The sequence below is a fragment of the Ambystoma mexicanum genome, chromosome 4q (genome assembly GCF_040938575.1).
Source record: "Ambystoma mexicanum isolate Mex_15411 chromosome 4q, UKY_AmexF1_1, whole genome shotgun sequence".
Taxonomy (NCBI): domain Eukaryota; kingdom Metazoa; phylum Chordata; class Amphibia; order Caudata; family Ambystomatidae; genus Ambystoma; species Ambystoma mexicanum.
In genome coordinates, this window is record NC_090928.1 from 1,209,604,961 (window position 1) to 1,209,621,185 (window position 16,225).

Consider the following 16,225-nt stretch of genomic DNA (forward strand, 5'->3'; position numbering starts at 1 on the left):
TTGGTGACGTAGTACATGCTGGTCGAGTTGTCCGTCTGGATGAGGACAACCTTGCCCCTGAGAAGTGGTAGGAATGCCCTGAGCGCAAGCCAGATGGCGTTCAGCTGTAGCCAATTGATGAGGTATTCCTGCTCCTGTCGAGTCCAGGTGCAGTGGACCGAGAGATCGTCCAGGGTGGCTCCCCAGCCATCGAGCGAGGAATCCGTGGTGATGGTGGCCTGCGGAGTGGGCGGCCTGTGGGCTTGCTCGTCCGCAGGTTGCAGTCTCTGGACCACCAAGTGAGGTCCGGGTGGAGGGATGGAGGAACGTTGATCATCTCGGATTGAGAGCCCCGCTCCTGGTTCCATGAGGCAGCGAAGTGCAGCTGAATCCTCCTCATTCTTAGTCTTGGGTGCGGCACGGCTAATAGGACCGGAAGACCCAGGAGATGTTGGTACCACCATGCCGAGGTCACTTCTCTCCTGAGGAAGTGGGCGGTGGCCCTCTTCATGGCCGAGATCTTGTCCTCTGACGGAAATACCTTCTCTGAGCACTTGTCCCAGATGAGGCCCAAGATTGTCAGAGTCTGCATGGGCTGCAGCTGTGACTTCTTGAGATTGAGCGAGAAGCCCAGATCATGCAGTGTTGGAAGAGTGGAGAACCGCTTCCGGAGATGTAGCCCTGACGAGAAACTCGTCGATGTATGGGTAGATGTGGAGGCCCTGCGCTCTGAGGAGGGCCGCCACCGCATTCATGAGCCTGGTAAAGACCCTGGGGGCCGAGCTGAGGTCAAAGGAAGGACATTGTATTGAAAATGGAAGCCCATGATCCTGAACCGTAGGAAAGAATGATGGGGCTGCCAAATCAGGGCGTGTAGGTACGGGTACTTCAGATCCAGGGAGCACATCCAGTCTCGCTTGTCCAATGTCTCCGCTATAAAAGCTGGCGTGACCATCTTGAATTTTTGCAGGGGTAAGGAGAGGTTGAGGGTGGAAAGGTCCAGGGACAACTCTCAGGCCCGCCTGGTTCTTCTTCTGAATGGGACAAATCCTGGAGTAAAAGCCAAAGCCTTGCTGGGACTTCCTCCACTGCCTGGCTCTCTACGAGCGACCGGATCCCCGCCAAAAGAGTTGCTGTCCCTCCTCCACTCCCACAGGTTGGGAGGAGAGGCTGGGATAGGGAGGCGGTACCCCGTGGATACTACAGAGAGGATCCAGGGGTCCGTGAAATTCTGGCACCAGAAATATGCATGAAGAGCAAGAGACACGTGGACCCGAAGGGGACTGTCATGTCTTCTTTCCCTCGGAGGCTGTTGCTGAGGAGGGGGACTGGAAAAATCCCTTACCCCTACCCCCTCTTTTTGTTGCTTCTGCCGGTTCTGAGACGGGAAGCAGTCCGGCTGCCTGGATCTCCGTTCCTGGAAGCCCCGGAACCCCCCGTACGTACGACCCCTCTCAGAGCGTTGCTGAGATTGGGTGTATGATTTGGGCGTGGTCTTTGTAAGGATGGACAAAGACTTAGCTGTTTGTGAGCTGTTTTTGTTTTTGTCCAGCTCTTTGTCCGTAAAGGAGTGCAAGAGGTCCCCTCCCTTGTAATGGAAGATCTAGTATGCGTTCCTGGACATCTGGGTTGAATTCTGTTGCCCGGAGCCAGGCTGTCCTTCTCATGTCTATGGCAATACAGATGGCACGATTGAAACAAAAAATGAGTGTCCCCTTCATCGCTGACAGAGGGGAGGAAATCACAGAAATCAAACAGGGGTCATGTCAAGCGGAACAAAATAAGAATCTAATACATGAGTGTTAAACAGACAGAAATTAAATAGAAAGAGCCCAGAGCAAGACCAAAAAGACCATCAAACTATTTTATGTCATTTTATAAAAAAATATATATTGTCATTTTATTATTATATCACAAAATAGATAAAATTCATATTCAGACTGTATAAGCCTATACCAAATATTGTTACATATGAAGTACATTTTGATAGAAATAAATTGTATACCATTAAGGTGGACCAACTAGAGAGTCCACAACGCATGCAAACGTGCAAGCCACTGAAGGCCCAAAAAGAGTGAAAGGGATCACTCAAGGAGGAAAAAACAGTGTCTATCCGAATGCGTGCAAAATCCTAACAAAAAATCTAGGAAACATACAGTCACAAATTTGAAATAGTATTAATTTTAGCAAAAAGAATTGTGCAAGAAATTGAATAGAGGTGCCATTCGTCAACTGACCTAGTGTGGGGACTAATAGAATGTCCTAAAGTCAACCTAACGCTTTATAAAGAGTCATAATGGTAGCTTCAACGGGGTGAAAGCATCTAGCCGCATTTCCAGTTGATGCCCGTCTTCCTCAGGACGATACGCTGCCTTGTATTCAGCAGCCTCAAATTGTGGCTGAATTCAACTATACGCAATTCAGGAAACAAAAACAGACAGACCCGGGAAGGGTAGTCGGTCCATTTACTCGACCAGGCTGGTGAATCCCAACGTCATCTATACAATTCTAGTAACGTGTTAGTCCAGCCATATGTAGATCGCATTGAATGAGTCTAGTCCAAAAAAGCTGGAGTAAAAGGACTTGACTAAGCCAGAAGCTTTAAGTAAATCAGGCTGATGCCGATGGCTTGGATCACATAGCTCATCGAAGCAAGGGAGTAGCTTAGGTAGCACTAGCCCAACGTTTTCATATCATGTGTGCATCAAGTGCTCGCGTATATGGAAACTCCATTAGCAGTGGCCATCACAACCTTCCAATACAGATGGCACGGCTTGAGTTGTAAATATGGTCCACTGTAGATTCCATGAGGTCATGCGCGACCAGCTTTGCCTCAACTAGCCCCGCCTTAAAACGTGATTGGCTCTGGGTGGGGAGTTGCGGGAGGAAGTCCGCTATTTCCCACCATAATCTTTGGTTGGCGGCTACCAGCATGGCATCGGCGTTGGTCTGACGCAGATGTAAAGAGGCGTTGGAATAGAATTTCTTGCCATATGCCTCCAAGATCTTCTCCTTGCCTAGCAGTGCCGCTGAGGACGACTGGGGCTTGGGGTATAGTGATGCTGCAGCGATCACCAAGGAGTGTGGCTGAGGATGGGCAGAGAGCAAGAGTTTATCCCCGTCCACCTGCCTGTACTTGGCGTCCAGGCGTCGAATGACCGGCTGGGCCGAGTGGGGTTTGAGCCAGCCCTTCTTGGCCAGGGAGACTGCATAAGTCTGCATAGGAATACCCGATTTGGCAGAAGGGTGTCGTGTGAGGACTTCAGCCAGAACCCCCTCTGCCGGCTGCTGGACCTCGGGTTGGGGTAGGCCCAGGTACTCAGCCAGCCCAGCAAGATGTTCGTGGAAGGTCCTGGCTGAGGCTGGCATGTCCGGATCCTCCTCCTCGTCCGTATCCTGTGGATCTGGAGGTTATTGTGGAGGAGGAGGAGTAGATGGTGCCGGAGGCTGGGGTACAGGGACCGCAGCCGGAGGCTGAGGAGGCGGCGGAGGTTGTGGAGTTGGTGGCTGCACCCTGGCCACAGGGCCCGATGGAGGCGCCTGTGGTGCCGCTAGCATTGCGGGAAGGACTTTCCTGATGGCGTCTTTGATGATGACTCCCCCATGTGAGGTGATTTCATGGGGCCGAGGAACTTCTCGAAGAGCACCTCCTCACTGGCCAAAGAGGTGGCAGGGGGTGCTGACGGGGTAGCGGGGAGCTGCTGAAGCCGCTGCGTACCCTGTCCATATGGACGCAAAGGAAAGCTGCCCTGCGCTAATGAGGGGTAGACTGTAGGCCATGTACCTGGTTGAGGCCAGTCCCACCTTGACACTCGTTCTTTGCCGAATTCCTGGAATGGCATCGGACGGTGCCTCTTTCTGGCCCGGTGGCCATTTTGTCGAGCTGCCTGCCACGTGCCTGCGACGTGTTGCTCGGCCCGCTGGGCCCGGCTTCCTCCAAGCCTCTTGCGTGTGGTTCCCGAGGCCTACCCTGCTCCTCGGGCCTAGGCTCGGTAGGTGTGACACCCACGACCCGGAAGTCGGTAGAGCTGCGTTTAGGCGCCCCCTCGGACGTATTGCCGGTACTATGACGTAGCCCCTCGGCCATGGTGCCGGTAAAAGGGTGAAGACCCGGTAAAAGAACCTTCCGGTCCCTCAACACTGCCACCGGGAGGATCCGAGGATCCCTCGACCCAAAGGCCGGTAGCTGAAGCAGCCTCGGTGCACGTGCTGGTAGAAGGACCTGACGGCTCCCTCCTGCGCGGGAGAGTCCCTGGGAAGGAGTCTCCCTTGCGGGGTGCGATGGAGAATAGGGGCCCTACCTTGGGCCTGGTTCGATGCTTCACGAAGTTCTTGAGATCCTCTGGAGGCAACTTCTGGAAGAGCTCCCTCCACCTGGCTAGTCTGTTCTTCAGCGCTTTCAAGGACAGCGAGTCACACCCTGAACAAGATTGCCAACCGTGGTCTGGGCCAAGGCAACGTAGGCAGAGGGCGTGGGGGTCTGAAGTTGGGAAGAGCCTGTCGCAGGATGGACACCGTAGAAGTCGACATGCACCAGGGAGGAGCGCGACGCCTGAGGACCGAGTACCTGAATGATAAGACGACAAAAAAGACAGAAGTATCCGCGCGTGGAATTACATGGCTGAAGCCAAACCCAGGAGCGATGCTGAATTCAGCCCGTTCCCGTCGACACAGAAAAGGGGACTGAGGTGTGGCACCGGAGGGCGGAGTTAAGGCAGCGCATGCTCCCCGGGTTCTGATTCCTGGGTGAAGATGGTCTCCCTCTTGTGAGAGTAGGTCTGCTCACTGGGGAAGATGGAATGGAGGGCAGATGTCCATGCCTAGACGGTCCGGGTACCACTTCCTCCTGGCCCAATCAATTTGGAGCAATCAGGATCACAGATTTCCCGAACTCTCTCAACCTCCTAATGATATGAGGAATGACGTGGACTGGCAGGAACGCATACAGGAGTGGAAATTCCCAGTCCACTACGAATGCGCCCCCCAGAGATAGTCTGAGGAAATTCCCTCGAGCAGAACAGGTCGCACTTTCTGTTGATACTGGCTGCAAACAGATCTACTTCAGGGGTTCCCCAAAGGGCGAAGATATCTGCAAAATCCCACTCGTGGGAGATCGTGCTCAGCCTGCTCAGAGCGTCCATCGTCGTATTATCTTCTCCGGCTAGGTGAACAACTGACATAGATCCTGTTTTTGTAGAGCCCAAACCAGAGCTCTATTACCTCCATGACAGTGGTAGCAACCCTACACCACCTCTTTTGTGGAGGTAATGATGGCCACAGTGTTGTCAGTCATTATCAGGACGTTCATCCCCTATATAGACGGCAAAAGGCCATTAGGTAGGGAAAGATGTGAATCCCTCCCCTCGTTAGATTTACTGCCATCACCGCCATCATGTCGGGTAAGACCCTCAGGCGGAGGTGAGCCCAGAAGGCAGTACTCCGATAGTGAGAACTGCCAATGGTGTACCCGGATGTATAGGCACACGAAAGTAATCATCCTGAAGATCGAGTGACCTGGAAGATCTGCGAAAGAGTGACCATCTGGAATCTGTCCTTCAAAAGGAACTTGTTCAAGCGTTTCATGTCCAAGATGGGTTGCAGTCCCCAGTCTTTCTTGGGAACCAGAAAATAGGTGGAGTACCAACCCTGGTATTGTTCCGCTACAGGTACCCTTTCCTCAGCACCTTTCTCAAACAGAGAAACATTTCCTGTAGAATGAGCGGATCTGGAGATTGCTCGTTCTGGGGACAATCTGGGGATATTTGTAGAAATGGGAGACAGTAACCTTGGCCCACTGTCTGTAGTATCCATGCATCTGAAGTAATGAAATGCCATTCTTGCAGATACTGCATCAACCTGCCTCCCACAACCTGGTCCTGTGAGCATAGTGCTCAGAGAGGTTTTGGGACTGTGGCAGAGGGCAGTAAGGAGGTGGCTGCCTGAGCAGTTTTTCCGCCATCTAGGTCTTCTCTGGGTAGCCTGACCTCTTCGCCTTTGGCTGTGCATGCGGAAAATCGAAACTGAGGCAACGGGCACAGTGCGTGCTATTTATACTACCATCAATGTCACGTCCAGACGGGGAATGGTAACTGTCAAGGCATATTGATTCTATACCGCGCAGTGCCCTCTGCTGTCAAAAAACATCTCAGACTGCAAAGCACTATATGGATATATCTAGGATAAGAAATACGTGGGAAGACACAATCCATTAGAAAGCCACATTTGGGGTGGCCGTAGAAGGAGGTCTTCATAATATAATATCTCATTCTGGTGAGATAAGGCTGTTGCTGGCATCCTGAAGTTCGGGGGCCAGTTCCATACAGTCATGCTCACCTTTTATGAACGCTTCTGGAATGTGTTCTTGGGAGGTTTGCAGGGTACCCTTCATCATCATGCACACCCTGCATAGTCTCGAAACTGCACTCTTGATGCATGGGTCAATAGGTCAACATCCATCGAGAGTGCGAGGAAGTCCTCTCTCCACTGCATCAAGGTAATTGAATTTGCAGGGTCTGTGGCTGACACCGCAAACTCAGTCCGACATCTTGGCACCAAGTTGCTCCAAAGCGTTTTTCTCATTGAGGCGGGGATCGAGCCATCCAACATGTTCGCAGAACATTGCTGGCCTTAGACACTAGGGTAGGAACCTCCATCTCCATCGACTCAGGGATGAAGCTGTTGATGCCTTAGAATGTATTCTGGGCATTTTCTGCCACAAAGACGTCCATTAATCATCAACAAAGGTGGCCATGGGACACTCAAATTGTTTCCGTGATGAACAGGAAGAGTCTTCTGCACCAACATCCTGACGAGATCAGTTCTTTCATTTTATCTCATGGGCCTAAGATGACGAGCAATGGCTGGAACCACTCCTTGAGTGCAACCTCCAAAAGTGCTCTTCATAGCAATTTTGGACTGCTCCCTACCAAGAAGAGTCTTTTTAAGGCATAGGCTGATCTGTCGCCCTGCATTCTTCCGGTGAGCAACTTCTAGAGGGGGTCTCAAGTGATTTCAATAGAGGGGGTTGAGAGTGTCAAGGGCCAGCTTTGCCACGTGTACATGGAGGGCTTTGGGATTCATGGCGTGACAGGAGACGCAGTCCGCAATGATGTTGGCCCCAGACCACATAAATAAATGTGGGGGTGTCGGTGATAGACAACTTGGAGGTAGTCTCCCTGCAGGGCCTGAACCATAAAGCTTCTAACTGAACATGGCATGATGACGCAGATGGAACATCCTGACAAGGGGTAGCATGTCCCAGTGGAGCATGCTGAGCACACAGAAAAAAAAAAAACTGAGGTCACAGGGCATGGTGTACCGTTATGAAGGCTGGACTCTACCATTTGCACAGCAAAGAAGTAGACCATTGAAAAAAGTGTCCCCAATAAAGCACACCTCACCCCCTGTGGGTGAAAGATTCCGGTGCCCCTTGTTACTGCCTAATAAGTATCTAAGATGAGAAATCGCTGTGAGGACACACTCTATTACATATATAAAGTAATGTGGGCTAAGCACTAAGAACCTTTAATTACAATGAGGTCCATATGATCCTCCATCCACAATTGCAGTTATAGAAACTTTATACAAAAAGTCCACTTATTGGACAAGCAATGACACAAACATTAACATACCTCAAAATATGGAACTCATGATCTGTCTGTACACACTTCCAAAAATTAAATGTCTTACCTTAAAAATATCTTTTCCATCTCTTCCAATCTGTAAACTTCCTTCACACTGCAGGAAAGATAAAAAAGGTTTATGAATAATAATTGAAGTGGTATCAGGTTTCAAAAACAAAGGTTATTTTCCTAGAACAATTACATTGCAGGGTAGGTGTCCTCCATACATTCACATTCTTGGAATATGCACTAAGCCAATACCGTAGAGTGAACTATTTCATCCTTTTGATTTGAGTGGTAACCATTTCAATTCACCCTAATTAGTGCCACAGGTGGCCTCAATCACACACCAACTCCCAAGGACAATTCAAGGGGTTTTATACATTTTCCTGAAAAGGGCTCCAAAGACTGTCCCTCTCTCTCGTCTAAACAAAACAAGACCCTCCCTAACCCAGACCTACCTACTCCCAAAGTTAGTAGATGAAGATGGTTTTCTCCTACTGTCTAGTTCCTACCATGCAGTTTGTGAGGGCTTAAAGGCAACAGCCTTATCCACCTGGCCTCCCTCTGGGACTTCCTAGGTTTGACCTACTCTATCTTCTGGTGAATTCTAAGGGACTAAGGTGGTTGTACCTTCCAGACAGTCAAGCCCAACTCCATCTTCTTATTTTTACACACTGATATTCCCCGCCCTCGGTCTCTATATTACTCTCCCGTCCTCCCACTACTCTCCTCTCTCATCATGCATCTTCCTTTTCTTTATCTCTAATATGTGTGTGTCTCTCTCTCTCCCTCTACAAACTACCTCCACCGCCAATGTTAATCCTTTCTATTCTATCACCCTGCTACTCTCCCCTCTACACTTACAACTACTCTTCCCCTCATACTTACTACTCCATCTTTCCTCCTACTCATTCACCCCTCCACTCATTTTCACCATCTACTCACCCGCTACTCTGTACTTCTACTCTCACGCACACACCTTCCACACACGCACACACACACACAACACACACACACACACACACACACAGTACCACTTTCACTCACCAACCAATACCTCACCTTTTCTGAAAATCGCCTCCTCAACATCCTTCCTCCTTCTGGTCTCGGTCTGCCACCTCCTCCACCTATGGGCTCACCTGAACAATCCACAAATTACTGTTATGTGTCCCCAGCTTTATCCTCCACCGCGTTCCACATTGGTCCTCTCTCTGTGCCAGTCTCACTTTTTATTCTCTACCTGCGGGGAGGCTATGCCCCTCACTATTTTGCCTCGTGGGTCTGCCTTGCCAGGCTAATGCCGGCCTGTGTTGGCAAATGTTCTCCTTAGTTCGGTGCCGAGTTCCAGTCAGCCCAGTCAGAGAGTCAGTGCAGACCCGTTCACCCTTCCGTGCTGAGAGGAGCTGCAGCAAAGGTTTGTGGACACTGTGCCTTTAACTTTCAATTTTTTCTACAAAAACGAACTTCCGGCGCGGAGTTCGGTGCCGAGTTCCAGTCAGAGAGTCAGTGCAGACCCGTTCACCCTTCCATGCTGAGAGGAGCTGCAGCGACGGTTTGTGGACACTGTGCCTTTAACTTTCCATTTTTTTCTACAAAAACGAACTTCCGGCACGGAGCGCGGTGTGGAGTTCGGTGCTGGGTTCCAGTCAGCCCAGTCCGCCTCTGATCGCCGCAGAAGGCGCCATGGAATCAGTTCCCAATGACTGAAGTGTCACCTACGGAAGCCGGCCCACACACGCGAAACCGTGTGTTACAGTTGCGGCGACTACAATCTAAAACTTCAAGTAAAACGAAGGTAAGCGTTGTGTGTGTACCGACCGGCTCCTCCCCGTGTAGCACTAAGCTCCGGGAGACGGTGAAAAATCCTGACTGTTTATCCAAAGCTGTGAGTATTTCCGCTGCTGCACAACAGACCCCCCCGCTGAGCAATTGTGCATTTCCACTTCCACTTCAACACAAAACACACTAATTACATTAAATGAATCGAGGTTGAGTTCAAAAAGTGAAAAAGAAAATCACATGAATGGAATAGACTCAGCACTAGTCCCAGTTCTGCCATGCACAGAATCATTTATTCCGATTACTCTACCTGATTCAAGCGACTATTTGTCGAGGCAAGGTAAAACTCAAGGTGGGAGTGTATCAACGCTTGATAAGCAAGCAAATAAATCGGAAAGAAGTAAACCACCTCCAGCTACGGTGTACCATGATGCCTCAGAGACGACCTTTACTTTCGACATAACGGACGCAGACATTCTAGCGATAAGGTCACCCTCTGATGAGGTGTTGTCCCCACTACTCCCTCATGTGAGTCTTGTCCAATAACAGAGCCAGCTGTGCTCAGTAGAAGTGTCTGTGAGAAATTGTAAAACACCAGAGAGATGGAAAGCAGTAGAAGCTGTCCCCACTGCTCAAGTGGTGAACAAGAAAATGCATTTGCAACAGGATTCACAAATCTACCAGGAAGAGAAAGATGGCTCTAATAACAAGGAGCATGCTGTCGACTTAAGAGCAAGCACTATAGATAGTGAAACTTTACCAGAAGAAGAAAAGACAAGAGCTGGACAGGCAGAACCTGTAAACACTCCTGTACAAAGGCCCAAGTCGAGTATGGTGGTAAATGCCACGGCAAACTTTGATGTGGTGGCACGTGAAGCACGCCTTACCGAAAGGTTAAAGGCTGACTTTATTCAAATGAGAGAGCGACTAAATTAAAGTTTTGTCAAGAAAAAAGACCAGAAACTCATGAATAGACGAAATGTGAGTACTTTGACAGAAGAATTAACACACGGAAACAGCAAAGCAGCCTTACTACAAAACCCGTCGACAACATTGCGTCCTATTAACCTTGACATTTCAGATGGCGGTCAAGAAATAAGTGGCAGTAATCTTGTAACGACCTCTGAACAGGGCGCCGAAGAACCAAGGGCATGGGGAAAATCGCAAATGCAAAGCTCCAAAGAAGCTCAGCAAACTGTAATTCACCATCTTGAAGTAACACCGATTTCCAAAGGGAATATTTCCATAGCCGCAGGCATACAGATCCACAATAACGTTTTAGCGGCCACTTCCATTTCCTTGATGCCATTTATGAAATTATATGAATCATTAAATGACGCATTGCGATATCAGAACTCTGTTCTAGGAACTTTAAATAAAAGTTTCGGCGATGGAAAAATTAAACGAACATCTAATTCCGACTTGACTTGGAAGCAGCAACTTCAAGACAATGGCACTCGCGGCTCAACGAAATAACTAAGCGTGAGGCCCATGAAAAACTTGATCTAACGGAAGCCATTGTCGAATGTAAAAAGTGTATCAAGCATAATGTGGCGGTACAGCCTTTAAGCTGCTATGAGAGAACTAGCTGCATCTGTCAGCAACACTGTAACAACTTAGGAGTAGTCATCCAACCAAGCAATTTAATGACACAATCTACAAGGGATGTGCCTTCAAAAGAATGAACGACTTTAAAAGAGGTGCACAGAAACCTGGAGTTTGGTGAATTAACAATAACCAATAAAGAAGGAACCATGGCGAAGATTCCAAAAACTAAATGGTGTGCGGCCGCAGTAGTAGAGAGTAGCAACACTCCACTTAAGGAAAACGCGGCCACGAAGACGGCATCAGACACGCAAGATGTAAGATCCTCAAATGAAGTTGATACTATACCTCAATTGAAACAAAAGAGCGCTGCCATAACAGAGGAGCAAATCGCTTCTTTTGGGATCTTTTCTGGCGTAGCTAAATCAATTAATGTAGCAACTGCCAAGACAGTGCCGCAAAAAGGCAAACCATCAAAAATGGCGCAAACAAAAAACAAGGGTCCTGCCTCTAAACACCCTCGTACCAATGGAGCAAAAAAATTTATACGAAACTTGTCGACTTCCCGTCGACCAGAAAGTATGGAAAGGAAACCGTGAAAACTCAATGCCCGGCCTCAAAACGTGCTCGTGAAGAGACACTGTCCTCAGAGGACGCTGGTACTAATAACTCAATAGACCTATGCGATCTATCAACTTATACAATTGATGAAGAAGCTGACCCCGAAAACACAACAGGAGTGAGAGAAGACCATGAAACACCTAGCGAAGAAGAGATCATCAATGACTCTAAAAGAAGAATTATGTGGCGCAGCCGATATGTGCAGATGCACCCAAAATTGCAACCAGCGAACAGCATTAAGAGTCACCCTATCACTGCCGAAGATCGAGTAAATACAAAAAACAAATTGCAAGAAGCATCGGTAAATGCGCCTCTAAAGTGTAATCTAAAATGCACTACTGCCCAATCACAAAAGCAAAAGCAAAATAGACGGAGTGAAACAATGACTTCGCAACCACAAGAAAAAAACAGATGGTGGAAACGGGAATTGGAAAATATACTAGAAGACCACAGCGATCTAAACTTAAACAGAGCCAATGTAATGAGGTTACTACATTATGTTCCTGCATTACGTAACATAAAATCGGACGACATTGCAATTGTCGAATATAAATCAGAAGCAAGATCAGATTGGGTGGTGCTACATATGAAATCTAAGAACTTAGCCAAACTACTCTTAGAAAAAAAGAAGACCTGCTGTTCTTTGGGTTCGATCTTACAGTATGTGATGCTCAACATCCTGCTATGGATGGGGCAAACGAGCATAAGCAGAAGGGATCCTCAAATAACATCAAAAGAGACGTCCTATGGAAACAGATGAAACATCAATCTGCCTACTCAACAGGAACACAAGATTCCAAGAGCCATGCTTAGGATCATGCAGGGTCAAGAGGTATGACCCAACTTCTAACATCCTGGAATACCCGCGGATTTGCTCACCTATTTAAAGATGGTGACATAAAAGATTTAAAAAGTACCTTTATCGGTCTACAAGAAACGTGGCTACGGGAGCTACCATCAAGTGAAAGATATACAATATTCTTAAATGCGGCTGGGAAAAACATATTTGGATGTGCCTTCTCTGGCTTATTAACTATAGTAAAGAACTCCGCGGGATACATCCAACACCCGAACTTGTTCGTCCAGGCCTTAACCTTGCAAACAGTAGTTTTGTAACCCAGGATGGAAAATCTTTCAAACAACAACTGCTGTTAATGAATTTATATTGGAATCCTGCGATGATTGCAGAAGGAACAAGTTACTTACCTGCAACTGTTGTTCTCCAGCATGGGTCTGGCATGGATTCACATGCTCATGAATATTCCCCGTCGTCAGGCTGGGAATACTCGGTAAAGAAAAAATCAGTATCAGTTTCGTTTCTGATCTGTCTTTCTTAGTAGTAACCAATCATTGATCTCTGGGTCATACTGCCCCCAGCCAATGACTGCCCTCTCCCTAAGCCCCGCCTCTGGCAGCCATCCTCAGATTTGGTAGCACGCCAAGTGGCAGTATGACCAAGTGAAGAGCCGCAGAGGGGTAGGTGGGAGGGTTTGCATGTGAATCCATGCCAGACCCATGCTGGAGAACAACAGTTACAGGTAAGTAACTTGTTCCTTCTCCAGCATGGGGTCTGGCATGGATTCACATGCTCATGAATAAAAGAATACATAGCAGTAGACACATGCACAACCACAGGAGGTGGCAACAGGCTCAACATTAAGCAATACAACCACTCAACATTAAGCATCTCTTACCTCCTCACCAGGCTCACCTTAAGCGAACAGGTTGCGCAGCACTGCTTGGCCGACCCTGGACTCCAGACTGGAGTCCCGATCGATGCAGTAGAATCTGCAGATGTCCAGCAGGGGCACACCAGACAGGAACGCCATGGTAGCAGCGATCGCTCTGGTCGAATGGGCTCTCGGACGGCCGGGCAGCGGTCGGTTTGCCAACCGGTGACAATGCATGATGCAGCCGGAGAGCCACCTGGAGATGGAAGCCTTCGAGAGAGCCTTCCCTTGATTCACAGACCCAAAGTTCACAAACAGTTCTGATGTCTTCCGAAAACTCTTCGTGTGGTCCACGTAGAACTTCAGCGCTCTAGCTACATCCAGCGAGTGCAAAGTCCTCTCAGCTAGCGTCAAAGGTGACGGAAAGAAAACTGGTAACACCAAGGGCTCGTTGAGGTGGAAGTCCGACGGCACCTTGGACATGAAGGAGGGGTGCGTCCTCAGCACCACCCTCGTGTCATGAAAAGTCAAGTATGGAGGCTTGCAAGATAGGGCCTGAATCTCTCCCACTCGTCGTGCAGAGGTGATGGCCACGAGGAACGCTGTCTTCCATGACAGGAACTTCAAAGGCGCAGAATGCATAGGCTCGAATGGTGCCCCCATGAGCCTGGTCAGCACCACATTAAGCTCCCACGCCGGGGCAGGAGCATTCACCGGGCGGAATGATCGGAATAGTCCCTTCATAAATTCCTTCACCAGGCGATGGGACCACAAGGAGGCCTGTCCCGTCGTCCTGGTATATCGGGAGATGGCAGCCAGATGAATTTTTATGGAGGCGTGAGCCAGTCCAGCCTTGGCCAGCGACAGCAGGTACGGCAGCACTTGAGGGGCCGTAATTCGCAGAGGGTTGATCTTCTGTGCACAGCACCAGACAGAGAACCTCTTCCATTTATGACCGTAACACTTGAGAGTTGAGGGCGCCCTGGCCTTTGCAAGAACCTCTCTGCAATCAGCCAGGATATCGTATCCTCCAAACTCTAGTGCTGCAGGAGCCAGGCCTGCAAGTTCAGCGACTGTGGGTCGTGATGGAGAATGGCACCTCCTTCCCTGGAGAGAAGATCTGCGTCCGCCGGCAGCCTGACTGGCGGGGACGTTGACAAGTCCAGAAGGTCCGGGAATCATTTCTGCCTCGGCCACGCCGGTGTGACAAGGATCATCCTGCACCTGGACTTCTTGAGCTGGTTGATGAGGCGGAGCAGCAACGACAATGGAGGGAACTCGTATAGAAACAGGCCGTCCCAAGTGAACGAGAAAGCATCGCCCATGCTCCTCAGCTGTAGGAACCTCTGGCAGCTGGAGTTCGTCGCCGTCGCGAACAGGTCGATCTGGGGTTTGCCCCATCGTTGGAAGAGTCGATACACTTGATCCTGGCGCAGTTCCCACTCGTGGCACGAGCGCAGCTCCCTGCTGAGTGAGTCGGCAATGTTGTTTTTTATTCCTGCCAGGTGGAAAGGAACGAGAAACATCCCCTGGGCGACGGCCCAGTGCCACAGATCCCGGGCCTCCTTGGATAGGGTTGGGGATCTGGTGCCCCCCTACTTCCGTATGTAGAACATCGTGGTGGTGTTGTCGGTGAAGATCCTCACCACTTTGCCCTTGAGGGACGGGAGGAACGACTTGAGCGAACAGAACACTGCTCAGAGCTCCAAGATGTTGATGTGAAGAGACCTCTCCTCCGGGAGCCAAAGGCCTCTTGCGTGGAGATCTCCGGTGTGGGCCCCCCAACCCTCCAGAGAGGCGTCCGTAGTCACCGTCTCCTGAAATGCCGGGGTTTGAAAGTCCGTGCCCGTCGTGAGGTGAGCCCGGGTGCCCCACCATAGGATCACCCGACGGAACTCCTCGTCGAGGGGGATCCTGTCCTCGAAGCAGCCCCTCGCCTGAAACCAGCGGGCGTCGAGGAACTCCTGTAGCGGACGCATCCGAAGTCTGCAAAGGGGCACAAGGTAGATGCATGAGGACATCATCCCGAGAAGGGACTTGATGGACCTCACCCTGGCCACGTCCGTGGCTAACAGGCGCCGCACCTTGCCCAGGATGGTCTTGGTCCTCTCCTCTGAAGGGGAGGCCAATTGCTCCACTGTATCGAGCTTCGCCCCCAAAAACAGTGCTACTTGCGATGGAACCAGGTGGGATTTGGGGTAGTTGAGGGCGAACCCCAGCTCCGTGAGCAACCGGACGGTCCTCGCCGTATGATCGACGGTGAGTTCCCTTGACCTTGCCCGGATTAGCCAGTCGTCCAGGTAGGGGTAGACGTGGATCCCCTGCAGGTGCAGCCGCGCCGCCACTGGTGCTAGGCACTTGGTGAAAACCCTGGGTGCCGACTTTAATCCGAACGGTAGGGCTCTGAATTGGTAGTGGCGTCCCTGAACCACGAACCTGAGGAACTTCCTGTGCCTTTTTAGAATGGGGATGTGGAAGTAAGCATCCTCCAGGTCCAACCACGATAGGAAGTCGCCTTCCTCCAGCTGTCCCAGCACGTTCTGGAGGGTGACCATCCTGAATTTCTGCGCCTTGATGTATTTGTTTAACCGACGCAGGTCCAGGATGGAGCGCCAACTGCCTGTCTTCTTTCTGACGAGGAAGTACCTTGAGTACACTCCGGAGCCCCGGAGCCTCCTGGGGACGAGCTCGATGGCACCTTTGTTGAGCATCGCCCTTACTTCCAACAGCAGTTGAGGGACGCGATTCTCCTTCCTGGCCACGGGAGGAATGCGAGGGCACTTCTTTAGGAATTCCAGCCAGTGCCCGTTGGCCAGGGTGTCCAACACCCAACGATCGGTGGAGATGGACTCCCACACTCTGATGAACTTCGTCAGCCGGCCTCCCACCGGGGTGCTTCGGTGGGGGCCCGACAACCCGGCCGGGTCAGTCTTGCTTGGAAGTGGCCTTGCCGCCTTGGCCTCCTTGGCGACGACGGCGGGAACCCCCTTGCTTGCTGCGACCTCT

General features: G+C 50.2%; 1 protein-coding gene across 1 annotated transcript in view; it reads right to left on the minus strand.

Moving 5' to 3' along the window:
- The window catches only part of CMTR1 (cap methyltransferase 1), a 2,036,190-nt gene that overhangs the window by 290,992 nt on the left and 1,728,973 nt on the right, over window positions 1-16,225 (minus strand). The window contains exon 21 of the mRNA XM_069608763.1: window positions 7,669-7,716. Coding sequence (XP_069464864.1) covers window positions 7,669-7,716 — 48 coding nt within the window. The remainder of the gene's footprint in view (window positions 1-7,668; window positions 7,717-16,225) is intronic.